At 39.6% G+C, this 26,613-nt stretch overlaps 2 protein-coding genes across 2 annotated transcripts; one reads left to right on the top strand and one right to left on the bottom strand.

Annotated features, from left to right (window-relative positions):
• Positions 1-2,980: 2,980 nt before the first annotated feature.
• LOC116041719 (amphoterin-induced protein 1-like) lies at positions 2,981-6,727 on the bottom strand. Its single transcript, XM_031287759.2, has 2 exons — positions 6,498-6,727; positions 2,981-6,130 (listed from the first exon to the last, which is right to left on the bottom strand). The coding sequence occupies exon 2, from the start codon at positions 6,065-6,067 to the stop codon at positions 4,535-4,537; it is 1,533 nt and encodes a 510-aa protein (XP_031143619.1). The 5' UTR covers positions 6,068-6,130; positions 6,498-6,727; the 3' UTR covers positions 2,981-4,534.
• Positions 6,728-20,542: 13,815 nt separating this feature from the next.
• On the top strand, positions 20,543-25,911 carry LOC116041736 (G-protein coupled receptor 61-like). The gene is made up of 2 exons (XM_031287782.2): positions 20,543-20,888; positions 22,266-25,911. Exon 2 carries the CDS (start codon positions 22,481-22,483, stop codon positions 23,876-23,878), a length of 1,398 nt encoding a protein of 465 aa, XP_031143642.1. The 5' UTR covers positions 20,543-20,888; positions 22,266-22,480; the 3' UTR covers positions 23,879-25,911.
• The last annotated feature ends 702 nt before the right edge of the window (positions 25,912-26,613 follow it).

Here is a 26,613-nt window from a genome sequence, read left to right as displayed (position 1 = left end):
GTATTTATATAACCTAAGGTGATTAACCTGCTCTGCTGCCTTCAGTCATGCTCTCTGTCCTCTCTCCTCAGTCTGCCTCTGGGTGCAGAACAGGGTTTGCATCTGGCACCTGGATCCTGGGTGAGGTCTTCATGCAGCAGTTCTACGCTGCCTTCGACTTCAACAACAACAGGGTGGGCTTTGCTCAGGCTGTGTAAATGCATGTGAAAAGCTGGGCCAGTTTAAAATGATATTAGCCATTTGCCTAAGGCTCTAGTCTGAAAGTCTGAGATATATAGAAACTAATTTACTTTATTTTGTATCACCACGATTCCTATAAAAGCATTCATATCTGTGAAGGAAACTAATAAAATAATACCTTTCAGACCTTAAAGTCAGCGTGTCTTTATTTTTTTCTCCAATATGGATCTGTGCTTTGGTGGCCACTGGATGGCAGAGAACTCCGTGTGCTGCACATTCAGTCACTTCACCATTCATGTGATTCTCCTGGGAGGGGCTTGAGGAGTGGATGAGTCATCTTACTTAGAATTCAGTCTCTAAAACACAGAACCGCCAGTCATTCATTGTCAACAGGCGCCGGCTTACATTAATGCCATCTGTGTCTGTGATGTTAAGTGATCTGAGATTTTCTTTAGGCTGCTGCATTTGTTCTAATTATAACCTGTGATTTTACACGGATGCGTCATTCAGCTCTTTTCCATTTCAACACGTGCATCCACACAGAGATCATTAACCCACTCCTCCTACCTCCTATGAACTCTTTTATTTAAGTATTCTTTTCCATTTAACATTTTAATAATGAAATACTTTTAAACTCTAAATTCAGTGTAAATGCTGCATTGCTGCAGTGCATTTTCCACTTGGTTCACTCTAGTTACACACACCTGGCTGCCGTTGCATGTACTGTGGGTAAACATGGTAACATGATGACAACAGAAACAGGAAGCACGGAGATCCCTGTAGACCTCTTCAATCATTCATCCTGCAGAGGGGCTGCAGGACAGCAGGTTAGGTTTCACACCGCAGCGTCTGTCAGAGAGATGGACCAGCTTCTTTACAAAGCAATAACTCTGAATAATGATTCTGCACACATTTTCTGCACTAACACTTGAATAACGGTGATGTAGCATGTTCCACACAATGATAATGATTATTGCTACAACTACACAAATTTAAAGATATGAGTCTTTTAACTGAACTGTGAGACCTAAATTTGATGTCAAACATCAGGAGGCCAATATAATACTGATTATGGAGAACTGACTGTTCTGTCCTGGCAGAGGAGAATGAATACAGACCAGAGTGCTCACTCTGCTCAGAGAGATCCTGTGGTCAACAAGCCAAATAAGGGTGAGAAGCCAGCGGAAGAAAGTAAGTTTGAGGTACAGGTGCAATAAAATAAGACTCCCTGTGTGTTCAGTTTCCGCTCCAGCGAGCTGTGTGGTCTCCCATTTCACCCTTAAGTTAACAAGGCTGTGTCATTAGTGTGATACACAAACTGATCTTAGCCTAAACAGATGTCCAGTCATCATCATATCTGTTCTGTCACATCTGGAGCACTACGCAATTTAAGGAATGGATTTTGGAAAATAGCTTAGTCACTTTCTTGCAGACAGACGAGAAGATTGATATCACTAAGAGTTGTGAAGTGAATACGTATATTTCCAAAATGTTGAACTATTCCTTTAACTTTCTTTTCTTTTCTTTAAAGTTCTGTGCATTCACCTTACAGGAATATAACAGACATCATTCACTCTTTGTTGCCATATTTTTGTAGTTTATGAAATACAGGAACAATACAATAATAGACAAGATACAGAAAATAATATGTCCTTATACAGGATTGCATATATTATATACAAGTTTGTGGCTTAACACAGAAAGTAACCTCAACATACTAATGACAATATAACTGTGCTGACTGTGAACAATGAACGTGTAGATTATTAATTTATAGCATGTCATTTAGTCTTTGGTTATAATGAGTAACTTTTAGATGGAAAAAGACATATGTACAACATTAGCATACAGTAGATATGCTCCCCTTTTGAGAGATATAAGTCAATGAAGTTTCTCATGATGTAGCTTATAATACTATTAGACCAGGATCACAATGTCATAACTATTTTAGTGCTATAATTCCCACAGAAACATTTATTAAAGGTGTTGAGTCACCTAAATTATCTTTTAAAAGGCACCATGAGAAGTCACCGCATAAAAACAATGGTTCCTTCAAAATAAAAGTACATTTACTGTACATGCTACATCTATCATCTGGGAATGGTGTGTTTTGCTGTTAAATTGCTTCACACTTTTATTATTATTTCATTAGTAATATTAATAATTATGTTTATATTTTTATTAGTAATGTTACTTTAAACAGTGTTCTGTGGCCATCATTTATCAACAACAGAGCCAAAGTGATTTTAAGTTTGTGAAAACATTATTTGTACGGGTCTCTATTTTCTGTTATTTCCTGATTTATGTCCTTGTGGGCATATACCATTTTGTTCACACCATTTAAGTTATGATGTGAGCCTCTAAAATCAACAATTAAAAGGTATTTCAGCAACGTAACTGAAATTAAGACGTGTTTGAAATCTGCTACTTCTTGCAATTTCATCTGCGTCAGGCAGCCTGTGTTGGCTGCACAACTAGCTGCTATTTCTGACTGTGTTTATGAGACTGCTGGCTGGCTGGTTGGCTGGCTGGCATTTACTGATTCGTTGAGGGTTGGGCACTAATGCCCAGAAGCATTCAGTATCTGGTACTCGCTCTCAGTTGTTTCCCTTGGGCAATGCTTCCCAGCTGCTATTACTGTAACTGTCCAATATAACAGGATGTACATTCATGTTAGCATGTCTGAATCTGACACTAAACATATTGTTTTCACTGCATCGTAACAATAAAGTAGGGTTATTTTTGTAATTTGTAGTTATATATCCAGTCTAAAACTACAATTGGCATTATAGTATTTATTTTAACATGATAAACCCTTTCTAAACAGTTTAAAGAAGAATTGAACCTGAAATCTGCAGCAGCTACAGTACACAGACAGTGGACAGCGCTCAACTGTGATATTTTTCCAGACCCTTCAGGTTATGTTAATGTACTAATGAAGTCTCTTTAAAAAGGGGCATTACTGCATATAAGCATAAAATGGTTAGAATAAGCACACAATCAGGAAATTCAAATCTTTGTCTAACAATTACTGGAACTCGGGTGTTTCATTGTTCAATATTTTTTGCAGTGTCACCTGGAAAGTACCATGCAATTAAATTTACTGTGTCAAATAACTGGCTAATCTTAAATCGATATTTCATGTACATTTGTCTGTTAACAGTCAATAGTTGTATTTATATTGATGTAAACAACTAGATATCAGTCAGTAATACCCACAGTGTGTATGTGGTCATTGTTATATTAATAACTGCCACAATGCTGGATGTAGTCTGGTTTATCTGTTTATCTGTTTTTTCTTGCTATGGAGAAACAATTCAAACTAAATTTTATAGAAATTATGATTTCTGAATAAAGTCAAAATAATACAGTAAAAATACAATGTTTCAGAAAAGGCTGGGTTAATGATTCTGTAATTATGCGGAATCTCAAATTACTTAAAATAGACTTGCATACAAAGCAGTATTTAAAAAAAAAGAAAACACTTCAACAAAAGCTCAAGACTGCAAACACAAATATTATTAATTGAGCATTAAGTCACACTCAAATCTAAAATAATATAAATAGATAAAATTGCATAAGAGTAATCCTTACAGTATTGTGTGCTGTGAAGGCTGACAAAACCAAACATGAATGTAAAACATAGCATCAATATTAAACATCTTGCAGAGTTAATACTCTGCAAGATCTGCATAAAAATAGCTTCTCTTTCAAGCAGCAACTTTTGTCCAACAGCTTTAAAACTTCTAATCTTTGTAGTGCTGTGATCCCCAGTGCATAAAAAGGCCGGATAACCTTTATTTAAATTACAGCCTCAGGTTATTCAGAAGCAAGCTGTTTTCATGCTGCTGTTAGTGCTAAGAGTTAGTAGGACTTTTTTGAGGTTTAAATATTTTAAAGTCTTGTATTTTTACTTGCATATCAATTTCTTGCCGAGCCAGCAAATGATTTGCAGTAAAACGAAAAACAATTTGAAAACAATAGAAGCATGAATTGCTTTTTTCAAAAGGTCATTTAGGTTAAGTAATAGAAATAACAATTGCAATCATGTGTGACAGCTGAGATAAATGCATACATCAAAAATATTTTAGGTCACAAATAATTTTAACCACATTTCTCTGCATTATCAGAATGTTTTGGGGGTGTTTTAAATTGTTTTTATCAAGACATTGCTCTAATATTATAATATTATTATCATATATTAACAGTACATGCTACTGTAACAGTGCTAACAGCTGTGAGAGCCAACTAAAGCTTTTGATTCTTGCACACATTCAGAGCATACAAAGCTCTGTGGAGCAGCCACATGGGTCGAGCTATCACTGTCTTACCCTCCAGGCTGTGCCGCTGACTTTTACACCACCATGGGGGTATCGGAGCACACAGAGCTGACAGACTCTGCGTCAGACCTCCTTCTCTCCCTGCTGTCCCCCTGCCACTCCTCGTCTTCCTCGCCTATTGGGTTCAACCTCCCGTTCTGCTCCAGCTGGTCCTTGGGTTGCAGGAAGGCCACATGTCTGTAGGCGAAGACCCCGCCTTCCACTCTTTCTTGCCCCATCTCCTCGTGTGTCTGAGTGATACTAACAGTTGAAGAGTGGAGGCTGTCTCTGGGATCGCTTTTATTCAGGCCCTGACCTGGACAACAGGCGCAGCGGCAGGGTGTGAGATAGAGGTAGATGAGAACCATAACTAAACTGACCAGACATGCTACAAGGGTGGTATAGGCCGTTTTTAGGTTCTCCAGTCCACCACTTTTGGTGGAATTAATCACCATTACAGATACATACAGCGTCTCATTAAATGAGTCACTGGTAGCATAGCAGGTGTACACCCCTGAGTCCTCTGCCTTCAGAGGCCCAATCTGGAGGCTGCCATCTGGACGCATCAAAGCAGTCTTGTGTGCTGGAGACAGTGGGATGTTTCCAGGCAGCGCCCAGCTCTTCATCATGTCCTTCTCCCTGGTGTCACAGTCCAGGAGCAGGAACTGCTCCAGATAGGTTTCTTTGTCCATCATTTTGACCTCACTGCAGTTCAAATAGACCTTGTCCAGGTCCATTATGACCATTTTCTCTTTCTGCTGGCCTGGTAACACACATGTGTGGTTGCCCTTGAAGTCCGTGGCTGAGCTGAGCCCCTTAAGGTACCACCGTGCCACCATGTCATGCACCTCACAGCTGCAGGTCAGAGGGTTGTTGTGGAAGTACAGGCCATTCTTGATCCAGGCGGGCAGAGCCTGAAGCTCATACAGGGGCAGGGCTTTGATTCGGTTGGAGGACACATCCAGCAGTCTAAGAGTTTCCAGCCGGCTCCGCTCCTTCACCAGCTCCAAGGGGAAGCGTGAGATCTGGTTCTGGCTCAGGTAGAGCCTCTGCAGGCTGACGAGGCCAGAGAAGGCAGTGCGATCTATCTGAGAGATGCGGTTGCTGTAAAGCAGCAGCACCTCCAGGTGCTCCAGCGGCTCAAAAATTAACTCGTCCAGCTGACGGAGGCCATTGGAGGAAAGGTCCAGGTAACGTAGCTTTGTCACATACGCAAACGCCTCAGAGGAAAGGAAGGTGAGGCCGTTGTGGCTCAGCAGCAGACTGTGTAGTCTGCTGAGTGTTTTGGTGGTCCACTCAGCACGTAGCTTGGTGATGGTGTTGAAGCTGAGGTCCAGAACAGCTGTATATTGTGGAAGAGTGGTGGGAACGTTGGTTAGATTCATTTTGGAACAGCTGACGATGTTGCTGGCGCACACACAAGTCTTGCAGTCCAGAGGGCTTCCTATTAACTGTGCACTGACTCTCACTGTTGGCAACAATAAAGCCAGAGGTAGAACTGTGATGAAGCTCCTTCCTCTGAACACTTCGGTGGCACCATGGGAAATCCATAGTGACCCCCCCATCATGTCAGGATTATAAACTATAGCAGTCTGGATGTGTTCTAGTCTTCACAGTGGAGAGTCATGGAGCTGTATGGACAATGAGATCAATAAATCAGCACTGTTTCACTGAGAATCCAAATGAAAGATGTTATGCCATTAATGCTCACATCATATCATGCTCTAATGCACCCAGGGGTGCATTGCAGCAGCCAGGTCACTAGATAGTCAAATGGTTATGGGTGGTCAGCAAAACATGTTGTCATAACGCAAATTAATGAATTAGCGAGATACATCTCGGCATCATATTAATTAAAAAGACCTTTAATATAGATCCTTAAAGATTATCAACATAGCCTACTGTTTCACCCGCCTCCTCCGACCATCATTAAATCTCTTCTGTGTCAGAGACATTTGTCCCAGCAGCCTGTAGTGTCCCGCCCGCTAGTGACTTTACCTTTTTTTCGGTTTCTTAAGATCCGAAGAGAAAAGGGGAGAGTCGTCAACAGTCCGGTCTTGGAGATGATCCGCTACAGGACAGTCTCAACCTCTTCATCACAGCAGCAGCAGCAATCACCGGGACGCACAGAATGACCGGAAAAGCCTGTCTGCGGTCCGCACTGATGAGGAAATGCAACCATCTGATAGTTGATCTGAGGGGCGCAAACAGCGGAGGAGGGTGTGTGTCCCATTTCTCCTCTCTCTCTCTCTCTCTCTCTCTCTCTCTCTCTCTCTCTCTCTCTCTCTCTCTCTCTCTCTCTCTCTCGCTCTCTCTCTGTCTTTCTCCCAATAGTGGTATTACACGTCATCTTCAGATGGTCAAGTGGACTACTATTAAGCTGACAGCCATAACATTATTACATATTGAATGTTAATTGTCATGCAGTGTGGGGAACATCTGGGAATGAACTCTTTGAGGTGAGCTTCAGATTGGTAAAGGCTGGTTGTCCCTTTTGACTTTTCTTTCCCCAGTACTCATTACATTATTATATTGTCCATTATCATGATGCTTTTTTCCTAAAACAAAGAGGGGTCCTCAGGGACGCATTAACCACCATGGCTGATTCAGTGTGATGATGTCTTTGAAGTCCTTCCCTCTGGTTCATCTTATTACGCTGGTGAAGGACAGGGCATACACCCATTGTGTGTGTGAACTGCAGCTGCAGCAGTCTTTAGCACAGGACGTGATGTGCATGCAGCAGTGTGCAAGGGATCAATATCAGCATGTGGTTAACATAAACAGCTAAAGAGTCATGTCCTGGGAACTGGATAAACACTTTTAATACAGTCACCAGTAAGATTTAAACATGACGCACCATACCTTGTACCATTTAGTTATCATGTCATTCACACTCTTTCCTGGTTATCTCCTAGAGTTGACCAGCCTGTCTTTGTTAGAGTTCAACCCTTGCTTTTTTTATTTTTTAAATTTATTTATAGATTTTTTTTAAACAAACAAATATACAAACAACAAACAAACAGCAACGCTAAAAGACTGGTTTGTGTAGTAAACAAACTGAAATGTGACAATTGTCCATCATATTATCTATCCATTCAAGTCCAGATTATAGTCCATTCCCAAAAGTTCCAGTGGCCTCTTCCACTTATGCAGAAAAATATGAGTATCTTGATGTAGTGTCCAAGTTTTTCCAAAGTCAAAACCTCTGAAACAAGAGATCTCCACATGGAAACAGTAAGAGGGTCATCACCGACCCACCTGATCATTATGGCTTTCCTGGCTAGCATTAAAAGTGACTGAATCACATCTCTATCTTTTTTAAGAGAGACAGGAACCTTCCCAAGCAAGCAAAGAAGTGGTTCTACTGATACCTGCTGACCTATTGCTGTACTGACATCTGTGCATACCGCCTTCCAAAACATTTGTATTTTGTTGCATTCCTACAAACAATGCAGCCTGGTACCTACATGAGATTTACATTTGGGACAATTTGGTGAGGCTCCATTTGTATACTTGCTATAGGTATATGGTGCTATGTAGACCCGATGCAAAATATTATATTGCAACTCTTTATATTTGTTGCAAATAAAAAAAATTTGAGGGCAATCGCACTATCTCATCCCACTCATCATTATCTATTACACAGTTCAGCAAAGTACACCATGATGTTCTTAGGCATGTAAGTTTACCTAGGTTAAAGCTTAACATCTCAGAATAGAAATTAGATAGAAAATGCTTGTGCTGCTTATAGTTAAGGAGAAATCTGTCTACTGGATGTGAATCATGTGGGGTTTCCAGCGAGTTGTTCTTCTTATACACAAAGTGTCTGACCTGTAAATATTTGTAGAAATCTTTGTTTGATATATGGTACTGAGCTTTCAGTGATTCCAATGTTTTGAATCTTCCATTCTCAAAGAGGTCAAAGATTCTAACAATACCTGCCTTTAGCCAAGGTGTAAAATTTGGACCCATTCCATGTGGTGAAAACTCAGGATTATCCTTCAGTGTTTTGATAAGATTGAAAGGCTGAGTATTATGGAATATTTTCGTAAGTTTTCTCCAAGCCCACAATACAATTGTTATCAAAAGGTTGTTTTTAGCACTGTGTGGCAGTTCTTTCTGGCTCTTACCCAACAGATTCACAGGAGAGAAGGGTTTACAAACAGCTGCCTCTATATCAAGCCAAGGGGAGTCTGAGCACTCATTCACCCACAAAGAGATAATCCTGGCTTGTATGGATAGTATATAGTATTCTATATTTGGTAAGCCCCATCCACCTTGCCTTTTTGGAAGCTGTAATACCACTAATTTTAGGCTTCCCGCCATTCCAAATAAAGTCTTTGAAAAGACATTGCTTTATTTATAGTTTTAATGTAATTTGTAGTTAGATTCATAAACAGCATGGATGTGGGATATAGTATTTTTGGGAGGTCTGTCATCTTGATAAGGTTGATTCTGCCAAGAAATGATACAGGGAGACTCTTCCATCTTATTAGCATTTCTTTGAGACTTTTAACCAAGGGATTCCTATTTTCTGCATATAGTTGGTTAATTTGCGGGGTGACCTTAATTCCTAAATACTTAAACCCAGACGGAGCCCAACAGAAGGGCTGAATGTATTTATGTCATTGGCCAAGATCAATATTTGTGATCTTGGAGATTTGTGACAACATTTACTTTATACCCAGATATTGGGCCAAATTCTTTAATACATTTAGTCAAGGCTGCTAATGATTTAGAAGGGTTTGTTAGTGTCATAAGGATATCATCAGCATACAACAGAATTTTATGTTGTTTCGAACCAAATGTTAACACCCTGAATATCTGGGTTTTGCCTGATAGCCAACGCCAGTGGCTCTATCGCCAGAGCAAACAGAAGAGGAGACAGTGGGCTTCCTTGAGCCGTGCCCCTTGTCACTTTAAAGGGAGTGGACAGCAGACCATTAGTCAGAACTGAAGCTTTAGGTTCCTTATACAACAGTCTGATCCAGCCCAGAAAGCCTGAGCCAAAACCAAATCTCTTCATTACATCAAACATATATTCCCATTCAATTCTATCAAACGCCTTTTCAGCGTCCATAGAAACAATAGCACCGGTCTTTGAAGTATTAAGATAATGAATAATATGGAAAAGACGTCTTGTGTTGTCGTAGGCGTTTCTACCCTTAATAAATCCAGTCTGGTCTGCATCCACAATTGAGGTTACAACCTTCTCCAACCTGAGTATACAGTATCTTAGAAAGTATTTTGTTGTCCACATTGAGGAGGCTAATGGGTCTATAGGAGGAGCATAACTCTGGATTTCTATTTTTCTTTGCTGTTAATGTTATATTGGCTCTATACATATATTCAGGAAGTTTGGAGTCCTCAAATGATTTATTAAAAACTCCTAAGAGCAGGTTATCAATTTTACCTTTCATCATTTTAAAAAACTCAACTGGAAAACCATCCTCTCTGGGACATTTGCCTGATTGATAGCTTTATCTATTTCCAACATGAAAATAGGAGATTCCAAAAAGTTTGACTGTTCCTCTGATAATTATGGAATACATAAATGATCTAAAAATTCCCTGCCCTGAGCCTCTTCATATCAATCTCTTAACTATATAAATGTGCATAGAATATTTTAAAGCTTTCATTAATTTGACGGTTATTAATTTGTGTTTGATTATTCTCATCAACAATCGCTGATATGTAGGACGATTTGGTTTGTTTGCAGATTAAAAAAAAATTGTTTAGCGAATAGGATATCCATTTCTGCCTTCCTTGTTATCACATTATGTAATGCTGTTCTAGCTGATTTTAGTTCAATAAGGATTGCATCTGATTTTGTTATATAGTAGGCTTCCTCTAGTTGTTTTATTTTATTTTCTATTTCAAGTTGTTTGGCAGCTCACTCTTTTTTTTCTGGCTTGTATATGATATAATCATACACCTCATGTAAGCCTTGTGAGTATCCCACACAGTTCTTGGATCAGTTCCATTACTATCTTTTATTTCTAAGAACAAATCAGAACAAATTAGATATTTAATGAATTTGTCATCCATAAGCAGAGTTGTATTCAGTCTCCAGGAAAATGTACGCTCGCTGGATCTAAGAGGTTGCATTGCCATGACTACCGGAGCGTGGTCTGAAAGAGCAATGTGGCCTATACCTACATGTTCGACTGAATGTGCTAGACATCTAGAAATGAGAATATAATCAATCCGTGAAGCTAAGAAATGGGGCTGAGAGTGAAATGTGTATTGTTTTGTAAGTGGGTTACAGTGCCTCCATATGTCTAAAAGATCTAATTCCTTATTAATATTTAAAACAGCCTTGGCATTTTTAGATGTGTTTGTCTGAGGGGGGAGTCTATCCATCATTGGGCATAACGCACAATTAAAGTCCCCCCCAATTATCATGTTAGTCCATGTCAGCTAATTGGCTAAGTAAAGATGCATAAAAGGCCTCATCCTGGACATTAGGGCCATATACATTACCTAGTTGAACATGTTCACCATGTAATAACCCTTTAACTAAAACATATCTGCCTTCAGTGTCTTTAAATGAAAGTAAAGTGACAGTAAATTAAAGATTTTTATGCAGCAAAATTATTCCTATTTGTTAATTGTGATGAGAAGAAAATTTGACCAACCCATTCCCTGCGGTATTTTTTGTGCTCTTCATTGTTTAAATGCGTTTGAAAGGCTATTTGAATCTTTTAGAGAGTTTGGAACGGATTTCCTCTTTACCACATTATTAGTGCATATCTTAAAAGTCATCAACACTAAATTATGTCATGAAGTACATGTCACAGCTAACTTTAGCTATTGTATGTGATGTGGACCAGTCTGTAGCCTTAACTTCAAAAACTGAACATGCTCAGAAACATCACAAACATTGACACACGAGGAAGGTGCGTTATGAGCACACACACCAAAATAGAAGAAAAAAGTTGTACAATTAATTCCTAGTTGTACAATTAATTCCTAATAAGTACAGCTATGAGGATCAGAAGAAGCAAAAACAAAAAAGATACAGTCTCCCCTTACTGAATCGCAACTGTAAACGTACCAGCGTGTAGATATTAATGTTGCAGGAAGAAGAGAAAAATAAATTGAATGGAAAATAGGAAGCCTCAGTATACAGAGCAATTTGTTAGGGTATAGTTGTAAATTTAGACATATTCCAGTGAACCACATTTAATGCAACTATACTGGCTTCACTCATTGTATTGTTGAGATAAGTCGCATGCAATAAGGAAGACTTAAATACAAACAAAACACATCATGTGTTGTTAAAGGCAGTTTATTTGGTTCATGTTGAGGGTTACTGTCACGTGTCAGGAATTGCAGGTTAGGATCCAAATGCAGAAGATGAGATGAGAAGGTTGCAAGGTGACAGTGACTTAATGAGTTAAATAAACTTACAGTCCAAGCAGGCAATACATCCAAAACAGGGAAAAACAAGAACATTGGGAAACAGAGCAAAAGAAACAGGCAGAACTTTTTTTGACAAATACGACGACAAACTAACACTAGCCTGGCTCCGCCCTCCTACGTACTTCCGCTCAATTTTCATTTTCCTTCAGTACTACGTCTGGGTTTGCGGTATATTCTTGGGTTTTCTCCGGTCCAATCTTTACCGGTCCAATCAGCGAACAGAGGGAGTGGCTGAGAGCGATGATGTTGAGGTTGTACGCTAGTTTGAGTTGTAGTTCCGTAATGGTGGCGGAGAAAGATGCGAGCGAAGCCATTTAGTCCGTTGTGGCAACGCTGCAGAATATCCAGAAGTTAAAGCCCGAGCAAGAACATTCTTTACTGAGTTTTGTTGGTGGCCATGATGTTGTGGCCCTCCTCCCCACGGGGTTCGGGAAAAGTTTGATTTTCCAGCTTGCGCCGTTAGTGGTGAATGAGTTGGCTAAGGCGAACGCTAGCGATGCTAAGCCAACGTTACGACCAAAAGTTAGCGATTGGTTATGGCAGCTCCAGAGTGGCTCTGGGCAGATCCAATAGTTTTAAACTTCAACAGAGTACCCGCCTTCAAGGAAGTTAACACTTGGACAATGGAGAGTGGCCAGACTCTCTGTACAAATTAAATGTACGAGAGTCTGGTAGGACCAGGCTAAACTAACATAAGACAAAGGGAGCACACAAACTAAATACACAAGGAGCTATCACAAGACAATGCACAGCTGTAGTGGACAGGGAACTGGAATAAGGAGGAAAACACTGATTGGGTATCAAGACAACGAGGACTGGCAACACAAAGGCAGGCTGACGAGGCTAGACACAACACAGGTGTACAAGGGAAGACATGTTAGGCAGGGCTACAGGGACACATAAGCAAGTACACACAGCGCAAGCACAGAAAACTCAAACACAATTAATGAAACATGAAATCCCAACACACAAAATCCTCAAGAGACTAAGAGCAAATGAAACAAAAGAAACACTGCCACAAGGTCCTAAAAACAGAACATTAACGACAAAAAGTCTGAAGGCCTCTGGCCGCAGAGCAGGACCGTGAGAGTTACATCCCACATCAGGCTGGCAGGCAGACAGGAAAATAAGCATGCAGGATATAAACAATAGAACAAATGGGCAGGGAAGGCTATGTCATTACAGTAGCAAGGCAACACACTGGTTATGAGAGGTGCAAGAAAAAAGCCAGAACACACACACACATGCCAGGACTATGATTCGTCTAAAGCTGAAGAAGGTGAAAAGGGCAACAATGCAGATGTCAACATGACAGATAACCATCCAGCTCATGTACAGCTATACATTGAATACCTTGTTATCAATCTTCTGAACACAAGGTCACTTCACAGAGACACCCTCTCATAAAACGTAATGTAAAGATGAAATGGTCTGGTTGCTATGGGTGCCAAGGGTAGGAGGTGATGGTGGAAAATGCAAACAATGAGAGCACCATATCCAGTATAAAATGATTGTCATGTAATGGGCAAATAGAGTGAACACAGAAAGGACATTATGATGTCAGCGTGTAGCAAAGGGTCAACGTGCAGCCCATCGTCCTGCAAGTCTTCAATTAAAAGGTTTAAACTGTGACAAGAAATCCACGATTTCAATGGTGAATCGAGTCACACTGTGAGGTCTCACTAAGGCTACAGGACAATGTTACATCGCCCAGATAGTTTACACCCCAGTTCCTTTAAATAAAAGCTAAATAATCTAGTCCCGTCGCAAGAAGTCCTCTACAGATGGAAATAATATGTAATAATTAAACCTACTTTTGAAATGAACAGGGTTGGAAGGGTTACTTTAAAACATATTTCTATACAATTACTAATCACCTGTTAAAAAATGTAGTCAATAACCTAATCCAAGTATCACAATATTAAAGTATAGAACTTGATTACTTTCTGTCACTTTTGGATTATACCAAATATGGGCATAACTTGCACCATACTGTGATGTCGTTCCCCTTTTCTGCTTTGAATACAAAATAATGGCAACATTTCCACCCAGTGAAAGCATTCTTCCCCAAGGCCATGATAATGAATTGACTCTCTAGCCATAGTGGCAATCTGACAGATGAATATGACTTTATTCATTGACATTTTTAAAAACCAATTTAGGAGCTTTCTTTTGATTGAAGATGAAAAACCTTTCCACCGCTGGTAAATGTAGCCTGTCCTTCATCCTTCCTTCTGACGCGTCCTTTTTATTCCACAATGGAAAATGAGCAATGCTTTTAATGATGTGATGAATGTGTCAAAACTTGAATAATGATAAAAGCTTGATCAATGTTTGCACACATAAACTCTTACAAATAAGAAATAGATTAAAATCCTTTTGAATGTCCCCCAGGAGGATGTTGTATGGATCAGCTCAGCCAGAGTGCTGTAACCTGAGGAATAGTATCATCATCATCATTAATCGTTTTTTTTTAATATTCAGTATGGATCCATGCTCACATCCTCTCCCAAATTATAGTTGTCATGACATTGTGGACTTATAGGTGGATTTATAAGAGATGGAGAGGACACCTTTTTATTTTTAACTTCTTTATCCTAAATACTGCTGCAGTCTCTGTTTCCATTAATTTAATGCATGCGTCATCATATCAAACTTTATTCTTAATCGTCACATACACACAGTACAATGTAGTGAAATTCTATATCATCTTAAGTATTAGGAGCAGTGGAGAGCTATACATAAAGCATCGGGGGAGCAACTTGGGGTTCAGTGTCTTGCTCAGGGACACTTTGAAAAGTGGCCGGATGACCTGGGATTGATCTGCCAACCTTGTGGTTGCAGGGCAACCATTTTACCTCTGGGCCACAAGCCACCTGGCCCTGCTTGCAGGGTCAGAATTAAACTGTTGTTATGATGGAGCTGCTGAGCATTAAGGGAAAGTGTGACGCATGCTGTATTGTGTTGTAAATTGAAAAAAACATCAAGCTCTCATTCGACTCTACAGAACCACATGTCGCCACTTTAAAAGCATGAAAAGCATGTATCTTCAAAATGCCCGTTTCTCATGAAATAATAACCGTCTTGCTTTTTAGAGTGTTTTTAGTTGACATAAAATAGTTGTCTGACCCCACAAAAGAGCATCTAGCATAATCAGTTATTTGAAAACCTAAAAATCACCAAATATGGAGATAGAAGGCTTTCAGTAGACTACAAAATCATAATCACTTGAGCTTCAGCGAGATATAGAGCTGTGTTGCTGAGACTGAGCTGTGCAGGAGCAATGCATCTGCGACCTCCACTGTATAATAATGTGACATGGATAGCAGTAATTACCCATCATTACCAGAGTGTTTTTAGTGTTAGGACACAGAGATACACATGCAAGACACACACACGAAAACAAGCACATTATGCTACTTCTGCTGTACAAATGCACAGCATTGCTGCTATAATGCGGGAATGTTGTTCTTTGTTTAAAATGTGCTAAAATTCCAACAAATAGACAACAAATCCCATGAAAATATCAAGACCAACAGTAAATTGATCCAACAAACATGAACTGTTTAGTCAAAACCTAATATATATCTTATTCTTCTGTGCCATAGACTTCCATTGTTGTCCAAAAACTATTCAAAACATGTAAATGAGTCACACTGTTGCACTGGCTGACATGTTCCTTCATTGTTATGAACATGGGTGTAGGCCTAATTCATCTTAAGTCAATTCCACATACAACGTCCTGCTGCTACAAATACTCACAAGCTCATGTAATGTGTGAAAATAGTCCCTTGACAAACACACACACACGCACGCATGCACGCACGCATGCACGTACGCACGCAGTACAGTACGTTCGCTCGGGGAGTATCCGATAGCAGGGTTGACTTCGGCAGCGGCCTGGTGGATGGGCGTTCCCCTCTCTGGAGATTTAAAGTTCTCTTGTGATTTATAAATGAGGTACAGCTCTGGGGCAGTGGCAGCATGTAATGGCAATATCCAACACAGCCTACAGCGCTCCATCAGCAAAATGAGATCAGCCTCTTTTCTCAAGAAGAGCTGTTTGCTGCTTACAGCTGGAAAAACAGTGGATGTAATTGTTTTGTAAGACCTGATACTGGACATGTTACTGTTACTGACAGGTCATTGGGATGATCAGAAATAATATATTTTGGTCATGATACAAGCTGATGTGACATGATGCTTTTGTGCATATGCATGTGTGGATACACAGTGGCATTAAATAATAATGCTTATAATAATAATATATATATATTTTTAAATAATCCTTTAGTAATTACTGAAGTTAAGGATCAACACAACAGTTTCTTTTGGACTTCAGTGTTGAATTACAGGCAAGCAAAAGGTTCATGAGTTATTAAATTAGTCATGTGTTTGTCATTCTCCTTTTAATGTAACTCACAGACTGCAGAATAACATTTTGTGTTTGTTTTTTGTTAACAAAATGGAAATAAAGGTAAAACTATTTCTTGTTTCTGGACTTTATATAGTGCGTACTGGTAGGTTTATATTTACTCATACACTGAATTGAAATAACAAATATATTAGAGCTCACAGAGCATGCATATTTGTATGCTTGTGATGGAGTTTTTGTAGCATATTTTATCATCATACTCTTTCTTAATAATCTTCTCTGAAAGTCATTGCAGATGTAGGCTTATTTTCCATAGTGATTCTATTAATGTGTCCAATATATCACGCACACTGAAATTCACTCAAAGCCAGAGAGAATAGATAAACAAATCCCAGGCAGTCGTGTGTGCCTGTGTAATGTTCCTGTCCTGTGTATCTATATTTCCTGTTTATTTACAAGAATGGACATGAGAACTGTGTGTGTGTGGATGAGAATCACAGTTGTGTATCAAGTGTATCACAGTTAGGTTTGGGTATATGCATGTTCAATTAAGCTTTGTAATGTGGATAACTGCATGTGGCTATAAAACCATGCAATGCCAAAACAATTCTTAAAGCTATTACAGTGGGTGAAGCACGCAGCTACTGTACCACATGCACAATATAGTGGACACACTGCCACCATCTGGCGTAAGCGACATGTTCAGGGGCCTAATCAAGAGGCAGGTTTGCTGAGTTATCTGGATTACTTTGCTGAGTAAAATATCTGTTATCCAAATAACTCAGTTAACCTGCTTCTTGGAACAGACTTTATGCCAGAAATGATTGGCAGACTACAGTAAAAGAAGAATGTCCAATGAGATTTCTTTAAAATTAAACAAATATATTTGTTAGGCTATAAATCTTCCCTCTGTCCTTCACTGACACTCATTTTCACTGCTAACGATGGCAGTCTCATTGCGACAAAGGAGCCAGGAAATTTTTTTTTGGGATCAATTTTTTTATTATTTTTTAGCACCATTTATCATACAGGCATACAGAATACATTCCACAATATGTGCCAGGTAATGTCAGGTGGTGCATAGAACAGATGAACACAAATTGAACAAGAACAAAAACCCTCTCCCACCCCCCACCCTCTGCGGAAACAAAAGAAACAAACAAACAGTTCCAGTTTGTTGAGGTTGACTGAATGTACAATAGGGAGTGGGAGTGACTTTCGAGACGTATCTCTTCTGAGGAGTCCAGTATGTCCTATGGCATATGTTGAAGTGGATATACTGGTGATTTGGGTTGTGAATGTTGTCCCAAACTGTCTCCCAATTAATTGTGTTCCCTCAGGGCACATCTCTCGTTCCCATTTCTTGGGAGTTCTCCTATGGATATTTGCATCAGTTTAGCATAAATCCTGGACACTAATCCTCTCACAGGAAAATCAACAAACCATTTAATGACTGGGTGCGCCTCACAAAGGAGCATTTTGTTGGAACATATTATGAAGCAGAGAGTCACTGTTACCATGATATATGACATCTGCTTTTATTTCAAAAGTTTAACAACACTTACTACAAATATCTTGCTCTCCAAAAACTCTGTATCAGATCATAAATTCTGACTGTGAAATAACAAAAGAATCTTGCACATTGTCAATAACTTGGACTCACTTTATTTATGATGAAGGTCTGAGGACTGAAATATTGAATGTCCAACATCATGTACAGTATATAATTAACAATGCCAAATACATGCATCTCAGGAATTATAAATCTCCAGACTGGTGAATGTTCACTGGAAGCATAACAAGAATAACCCAACAAAATATTTTTCTGCCTGGGATACACACAGTCACGGTCTTGCTGCAATATAAACCTTCCTACCCCAAGTGGCTCCAAGGCACCATTTATCACTTTACCTTTAATCTCCAGAATCACTCCAACACAGTTACAAGATATCTCAAAATATGATGTGACTAATGCTTTTTGGCATGGTATGTTAGACATTTGTAAAGAATCTGTCCTTCACTCTGAACAACCTTTTTGTGCTTTTGCTTTGATGTTATTAAACACAGAGCTGGTTAATGTTTTCCCATGCCTCAGTACACCCATGCTAAGTGTGTATTTGAATTTGAGTTGATTGTTTGTGTAGGTTGCGGTAATTATGTTTTGGTAAATGTAACACATGATTTTATTTCTGAGTGCAGCTGATATTTGTGCATCCATATATATGGGTAGTTATTATTGGCGGTTGGGGCTCTCTGGGGTTAGTGCAGCGTCCTTTGCTATTTCTGAGTGCGAATGTGGAATCTATTTTCAAGGTTGCCATGGAAACCATTGTATTTTTGGTGGCAGTGATTGGTGCTGCCTGCCGAGCAAGACTATTTTTGTCATGAATCAACACCTGATACACATACACACGCACGCACGCACGCACGCACACACACACTGTTGCCAGACGTCTTACATCTTCCCCATGACAACAGTAGTAATCACTGCCCATTAAATTGGTCCACCCAGTTGCATCGTGTTTCCTTATGTTCTGCTCTCCAGGCATGGTTGAAGTATTGACAGGAAGAGACAGATGACGTTAGCTTGTAATCAGTCAGGTTTAAAAGATCATAAGTTATTATAGGCTTACATGAAATTCTAAAGAGTTGGTTTATAATGGTGAAGAGTGGCATAGTGATATGTAGGGCTGCAACTAACATCACAATGTTGTATCGTAATGTTTTCATTATCGATTACTTTCTTGATTAAATAATCAGTAAGATTAAATATATATATATAAGATGATTTTTTGACATTTTTGATGACTCAAACAATTTATTTTTAAAATAGTTGTACATTCATTCTTTGACACATCAACTAATCTTTCTGTTATAGCCTACATAAAGTGGTAATATAAAAATAAAATACCTAGTTCGCAATACATGTAACAAGTGCCTTTCTCCATTGTTCATCTGTAACTGCGTCTATGCACCTGATGCAGTAAGATCACTGATTTGTGGGCTGAAAGCAACAAGCTGTATAGTATTTCAACCAGAAGATCTGCATTATCACAATGACTTAACCAATTCCATTATTATGAGGCTATTAGTAAACTATATCAATCAATCAATTCATGAGAGGTGCTGCAAATTAAAACATGCTTCTTAATGGTGAAAGAGGTGCAAGACGTGATTTCATTGAAATGCAAATGTTATGTGTGTTATCATTAACCTTACAAATGCAAATGATAAAACAAATAGGACTAAGCTGCTCCATGCTTGCTCCTTCAGAAGAGTAGCCTTTACCCATCATAGCCCAGATTTCATTGTCCTTCACTGACAGAGCAATGAGATGGACTGTATATGAAAAAGATCACCGTGGCAACAAGAGCCCCAGTTAGAGAAGATGAGAAGGTGGAGACTGAGGCCTGGCCTAATCAATGCCTCCCTGTTTCAGCAAATCTTGTACTGGAGGGCGATTAAATCCATGAAATTACAACCCGAATCATTACTGACTGACAAAAATAATGAACCAGGAGAGGGTCAAAAATTAAGGGATTAGACATGAGGGTGAGGTATCATGCTTTGTGCACATTCCTATTTATGAGTTAAGAGGTAACTTGGAAGACATCTCTTACCCTCAAGGTAAAACAAAACTAAAAGTTACTGGCCATGCTAGCAGCCCTACTAGGCTGTAATGCCCATTACACACCAGAAAATATGTTTTTGGATAGATGAAAAATTGAGAACTTTGCTAGTTTTTAGATCCTTGATACTTGGGGTAAAACAATCAAAATCCTCTGTAGAGTGACAGGCTTAGCTCTGTATTATTTGGCTCAGATTTGAGGTGTACGTCTACTTACATGCAGCAGCTGTGTTTTCGGCTGAGATGTCAAATTAGCAAGCTAACATGTCTGACTGTTACAGCCCTGTTAGGGTCTCATCAGCATGCTAACCTGCTGACGTCAACATATGATTAGCGTGTTTGCATAACAATCACTGTATGCTTATTCTGTGTGATGATGTGAAGATTTAGTTTGTAACATGTGTAGGCCTACAGTTAGTCTCACATTGCCAGACTTTAGTTTTTGAGAGGTTTTAGACTAACTATTTTCTTTTCTCATACCACACTAAAAATCTGCTTACAATGTTAACAACTACAGCGACAACATTTCCCTACCATCATAATATTCAGTACCTAATCTCGGAAGGTAATGTTTGACAATGCGATGAGGACACTAGGACCCTGCGGAGACGGCAGCTCTGGTCCTGTTTCTCGCTGCCTCCTGCTCCATCTCTGCAGTCACTGTGTGTGAGTGGAGGGGGAAAGCAGAGAGTGAGCTGGTGTCTTTGCATGCATTTACATGAGCATCGTTTCAGAAAAACCTCTGCTGCCACAGCTCAAGTCATCCAGGGAGGAGGAGGCACGAGGCAGACCAAGGGATGGGAAGAGAAACAGGCTTGTATTGTGGGAAGTACCTCAACAGCATTTACAAGGTGCATGGATTGATGTCCACTGAGTACCTCAGCTGTGGGAGCTACACCAGGTTTTCATCCTCAGAGACCAAAAGCAGCAGACAGCTGCATCAGGAAAAACTCAGATTCTGGTACATGATGCTCTCTCTGTGTTTCTTCCCTTCACGCTCCCTGATTATCACCACATTTTCTCGCTTGCTCTCACTCTCTTCTTCTAATCTGCTGATTACTGCTGAGTGCAACGATACATCTAATTTAATTGTGCTGTGATATATAGAAGGTAGGTCTTGCTTTATACAGTGGGTGTAATGCATTAATGAAAATGAGTAGGCGGTAAGACATGACTAAACCAGGCAGGATGGTTAAACTGAATTGGAAGTACCCCTATGTGTGATTTAGAGACGTTGCTCACAGAGGGCAATCATTCATAGGTAATGAGGGAGGTTAGAGCTACATTTTTTCCTAATGTCACTGCAGACAGGAGGCAGAACATCCTGTGCTTCATGTGTGGCAGAGAGCATTCAAGCAATTTCCTTGGATTTCCTTGATCTGACACATACTTAGCAGCAGCCACCCATGTCTGTTGTCTGCAATAGCTGGGCATAGTCAATATGCAGGCAGCCTTTGCAACCTATGAATAGCCTCAAGTTTTCCATTTGAACCATTAAATTCACTTATACTAAGTGGCCAGGGCTTCTTTAGTGGCAGACATGCTATTGTAGTACATGTACACAAGCAAAAGCATTGCATCTTGGAGCTACAAGGCCTTCCAGTAATCTGTGATTGAATTTTTTTTTGTATCCGTACACAATCAGTTTAGATCCTGGGTATACATATTTAACAAGAGCTCACACAGCTGGTGTAGATGTGACGGAAAAGAACTGTCACCTATTTATTAATAGGATCGGTTTTGGGGAATTAGCATGCATTCGTACATTGACAGGATGTGTGCTTGAAAAGTATTCATCACCTGCAGCTTCTCAGCAAAGGAGCAGATCTTTGACCTTTATATTAATGAAAGTGTAAAGAAGGTGGTCCAAAATCCTATTAGTATAATCATACACATGTTTTTGGGGCTTCATGATTTGGTTGCAGAATTATGAACTATAATCTGTTCAAGTGGCTTGACTATTTTGCATGATTTATGATTGTTTAAATCATTTCACTCCTTCAGTTTTCTCAGCATGTTGCAAAAAAGGTGCCAAGTGTCCCTGTCTCAAATAATGCACACTTAATTGAGTTAATTGGTTTGAGGGCTGGCTTTGGATTACCTTATCAGTAAAATTGCCTTAACGGAGATTTGAGAAGCTATGGAGGATTTATATAAAGCTTGATCCGAGTGTATTAATCTTAACAGTAGCTGGGGCAAAAGTGAAACTCAGCACGAGCAACAGATTGAAAGGATTAGATCATATAACCCAGAAGTGCAAATAAGGGGTCACTTATTATAGGGATACGCATGCAAAATCAGGGAAACACATATTTTCATCTGTCTCTCTTGTTTTTAGGGTGGGTTGCGACTGACGACAGACATGAAGACTTTCTAAATGGACAGGAATTATAAAAGCTGAACCTCCTGACGATCACAGCATCATCCTCCGGACTACAAGGCAGCTTTTGACCTCATTTTCAAGCCGCTGTTTTCTGGCCGTACTTCCTGGCTTTGAAGGATGGGTGATGGGCCTGTGACTGCTCCTGCCTGCCTGCTTCATCCCAACCTTCAATGGAGCCGATGTGGAACTCCTCCCACCCACCTCCACAGCTCATGTCCAACATGTCTGCCTCCTATCTGCCTGAGGGCTGGGCTCTGTCCCAGTCGCTAGCCCTGCTGGCCATGCTGCTCATGGATCTGCTGGCTGTGGTGGGTAATGTCGCTGTCATGACGGTCATTGCTAAGGCCCCACAGCTCCACAAGTTTGCCTTTGTCTTCCACCTGTGCGTGGTGGACCTGCTGGCAGCCCTGGTGCTGATGCCCCTTGGCATGCTCTCAAGCCAAGCCTTCTTCGGGGAGGCCCTGTGCCGGAGCTACCTCTTTCTCAGTGTGTGCCTGGTGAGTGCTGCCATCCTCTCTATCTCCGTCATCAATGTGGAGCGTTATTACTACATCATACACCCAATGCGCTATGAAGTAAAGATGACTGTTGGCCTAGTAGCTTCAGTGCTGGTTGGGATATGGGTCAAAGCCCTGGCCATGTCTGCTCTGCCGCTGCTCGCTTGGTTCCTGCAAGGTGGAAGAACTCCTCTTCTGGAGAGTAGTGGGGTGGGGGGAGGAGGGGCAGTCCCATCTCCACCTGCTCAGGGTCACCGGCGCTGCTCACTACATTGGACAGGGGGAGGGTCAAACCGCTTGGCCTTCATGGCCCTGTTTACTCTAGTGTATTTCCTGTGTCCAGTATTGGTCATTCTTGTTGTGTACTGCAATATGTTCAAAGTTGCTCGGGTTGCAGCCATGCACCATGGGCCTCTGCCTACTTGGATGGACACACCTCGTCGCCAGCGATCAGAATCACTCAGCAGCCGTTCCACGATGGTTACCAGCTCTGGGACAGGGACTGGGACAGGCAGAGCCACTCCGCAGCGCCCCTTTGGGGGAGGAAAGGCTGCAGCAGTGTTGGCAGCAGTAGGTGGACAATTCCTTTGTTGCTGGCTGCCATACTTTACTTTCCACCTGTATTCGGCACTGGCTGCCAGCCCTCCAGCCACACTCGCCTCTCTGGAGGAGGTGGTCACCTGGATTGGCTACTTCTGCTTCACGTCCAATCCCTTCTTTTATGGCTGTCTCAACAGACAGATCCGGGATGAGTTGGGCAAGCATCTGCCTTGTCTGTTTCGTCGAGCAGGGGTTGAGATGGAGGACAGACTGCCCAGCCGTGAAGGATCCATTGAGGAGAATTTCCTTCAGTTTCTTCAGGGCACTGGCTGCAACTTAGATCCTCAAAATTCTCACAGCACCTCCAGCCCTAAAGGGGAGGCCGGCTGCCCCTTGGCTCAGTCCCAACCACCGGAACCAGCACAGCCCATACCGATAGATTTCCGAATCCCTGGACAAATTGCAGAGGAGACTTCAGAGTTTATTGAGACTGAACAGGCTAAAAACAACCATATTTATACAGACAATTGAGTTTTAAGTTTGAAAACAAGACTAATTTTGATCATTCAGATATAAACTGTTTCAGGAGTTATTTCAGTGAAAAGATGTTCTCTATTTCTATTGAAAGCTGTCCAACAGGTAGCTCAGTTCATGATCTCCATGACTTAAATTGTATCTTTGAATCATTGCACTTTGCCTCATTAGATTTCATCCTTAAACAGTAGTTGTTTAAGATGCCTTTCTGTTGTTTATGAACAGGGATATTACTGCTAGATTTTAAAAAATGGCAAAAATGGCCTTCCACACAACCGGTCAGTTCTGTACAGTAAATGACTTTAATGATTACTATTAGTGTAACTTGTTAAGCCTTTTTTAAAGATAAAAAATAACATTAATTATATGTTTGATTCTGTTAAGGTAACTAAATAGTCTTAAGAGTTAAATGTTTTTAAGAATATCCGTTTTGCTCTCAAATTAGGGAACACTTGCTGAAATACACTGGCTCCTCATGGAGATGAAACGGTTCCACACACCAAGTGATACTGTATTTTTACTGTAACTGCCAAATCAATCATTTTTGAGACTCTGGAAAAGTTGATTATTTTTGAATAAGTAATGTCGAAGAAGACAGCAATAAAATACACACAATTATGAGTATTTAGGGGATCCATTGAGGGAAAAGCACTACTGTCACTTTTGATTGATGGCTGTGCTTTTATCAATGACAATGCCACTCCTAATTATGCCAATCTGATTATAATCAATTAGGAGGCGTACATATTGTGGCCTAACTCTCATGGAATTGCTACAAGTTGTTTACAAATAACCACCTGAAATTTAGTTCTCCTTTCTTTGGTGCTTGTCCAAAGACATCTTTTTTTTTGATTTCCAAAAAAGCAGATCTGTGGCGACTCAGTTTAGGATGCAGGTTGACTTTATAACACATCCTAAGGGTCACCCAGCTTTCTGCCATGTGATGTATTTATCAGTGTATTTGGATATAGATCTTAAAAATCAGTATTCTCTTGATCCACTGCATTACGTTCAAATATGATTATATTTCTTTCATTTGTTAAATGTGCTAAATTTTATGTTATGTTTAGTAAAACTGTAAGTTTGGGGTTGTGTTTAGCTCAGCATGCCCATTTTTATTTTGATTAGTGAGTGTAAGTATTTGTTATGAATTTCATTACAAGGAGGCTGATATTTTTTGACATGTATGTAGTAACTGCCTCGTTTGTTTTTCAGTTATGGAGATTTTTATCCGGACTGAGAATACATTTAGATTTAGTTTGACCCTGTTCATCAGGGTTTTTACAGTACCTCACATGCAGGAAATAAACATTATTTTACAGTCCTGCGCAGTTCCATGTCAAGTATGACTCTTGCACACTATTCTAATGTTGCAAGGAGACTATAGCAGATGTGATTTGCTCATTTATTAGAAATGAGGGTGCATCTCAACTCTGCCTAGTTTTTGATGATGAGATGAAGTGGTATTTTATAAAAAAAAAAAAAAAAAAAATATTAGGGATATATATGATAAACTATATGTGTAAATGTTTGATTGAAAGGACTTTCTTACGTAGTGTGGATACAGGGTTTTTAAGATATTCTTTGAGTGATGATGCCAATCCAAATCAAAAGCTTGTTGAGCTTATCCTTTTTTCATCACATCTAAATATCCCAAACTGTGAATGATGTTGAACGTTTGTGTTAGGATTCTCACATGTTCAGAGATTGTTTTTATGCTGTGATAAAAATAAAAGGATGAATTCCACTGTACTGCAATGATATGAATGTGTTTTAGAAAAAATACACGCCTACAACTTGAGTGAGAGATACTGTTGTAATAAAGAGTTTCTATGTTTGTAAAACATTTTGGATGCATTCTCAGAATTTTACCAATGATGTGGGGCTGCTGAGTGATGCCAAATACATATTTTATTTTACTCAACATCTCAGTGTGTGTGGCTTAATCTCTCTGCTTTGCTTTGATATTCCATTGCAAAGAGGGAAGACAGTTCAAACACTTTGACCTTAAGGTAACATTTAAACTTCAAAAGGCCAAAGCCATTGGTATTACCTTCATAAGAAATATGATTGATAGATAGATAGATAGATAGATAGACAGACAGACAGACAGACAGACAGACAGACAGATAGATAGATAGATAAATAGATTGATAGATAGACAGATAGATAGATAGATAGATAGATAGATAGATAGATAGATAGACAGATAGATAGATAGATAGATAAATAGATAGATAGATAGATAGATAGATAGATAGACAGATAGATAGATAGATAGATAGATAGATAGATAGATAGATAGATAGACAGATAGATAGATAGATAGATAGACAGATAGATAGATAGATAGATAGATAGATAGATAGATAGATAGATAGATAGATAGATAGATAGATAGATAGATAAATAGATAGATAGATAGATAGATAGATAGATAGATAGATAGATAGATAGATAGATAGATAGAGATATAGATAGACAGATAGATAGATAGATATCGTCACCTTCCTAAAATAATGGCCTACGTAATTTTTTCAGGTTTTTCAGAAAACACAAAAAACTGAACCAAATACTGAATATATATTTATTAATAATTTCACTCAAAAATGTTATGACAATAGATGACTATTGACATACTAATAACAATGTCTGTCAATTATGCAACATAAGAGGAATAAATGATTTTTTTGAACATGCCTTTGTGACTTAGGCAATTTTAAACCTTGAAC

This window comes from Sander lucioperca, chromosome 6, assembly GCF_008315115.2.
Source record: "Sander lucioperca isolate FBNREF2018 chromosome 6, SLUC_FBN_1.2, whole genome shotgun sequence".
Classification (NCBI taxonomy): Eukaryota; Metazoa; Chordata; class Actinopteri; order Perciformes; family Percidae; genus Sander; species Sander lucioperca.
This window is presented reverse-complemented; position numbering and strand designations above follow the sequence as displayed.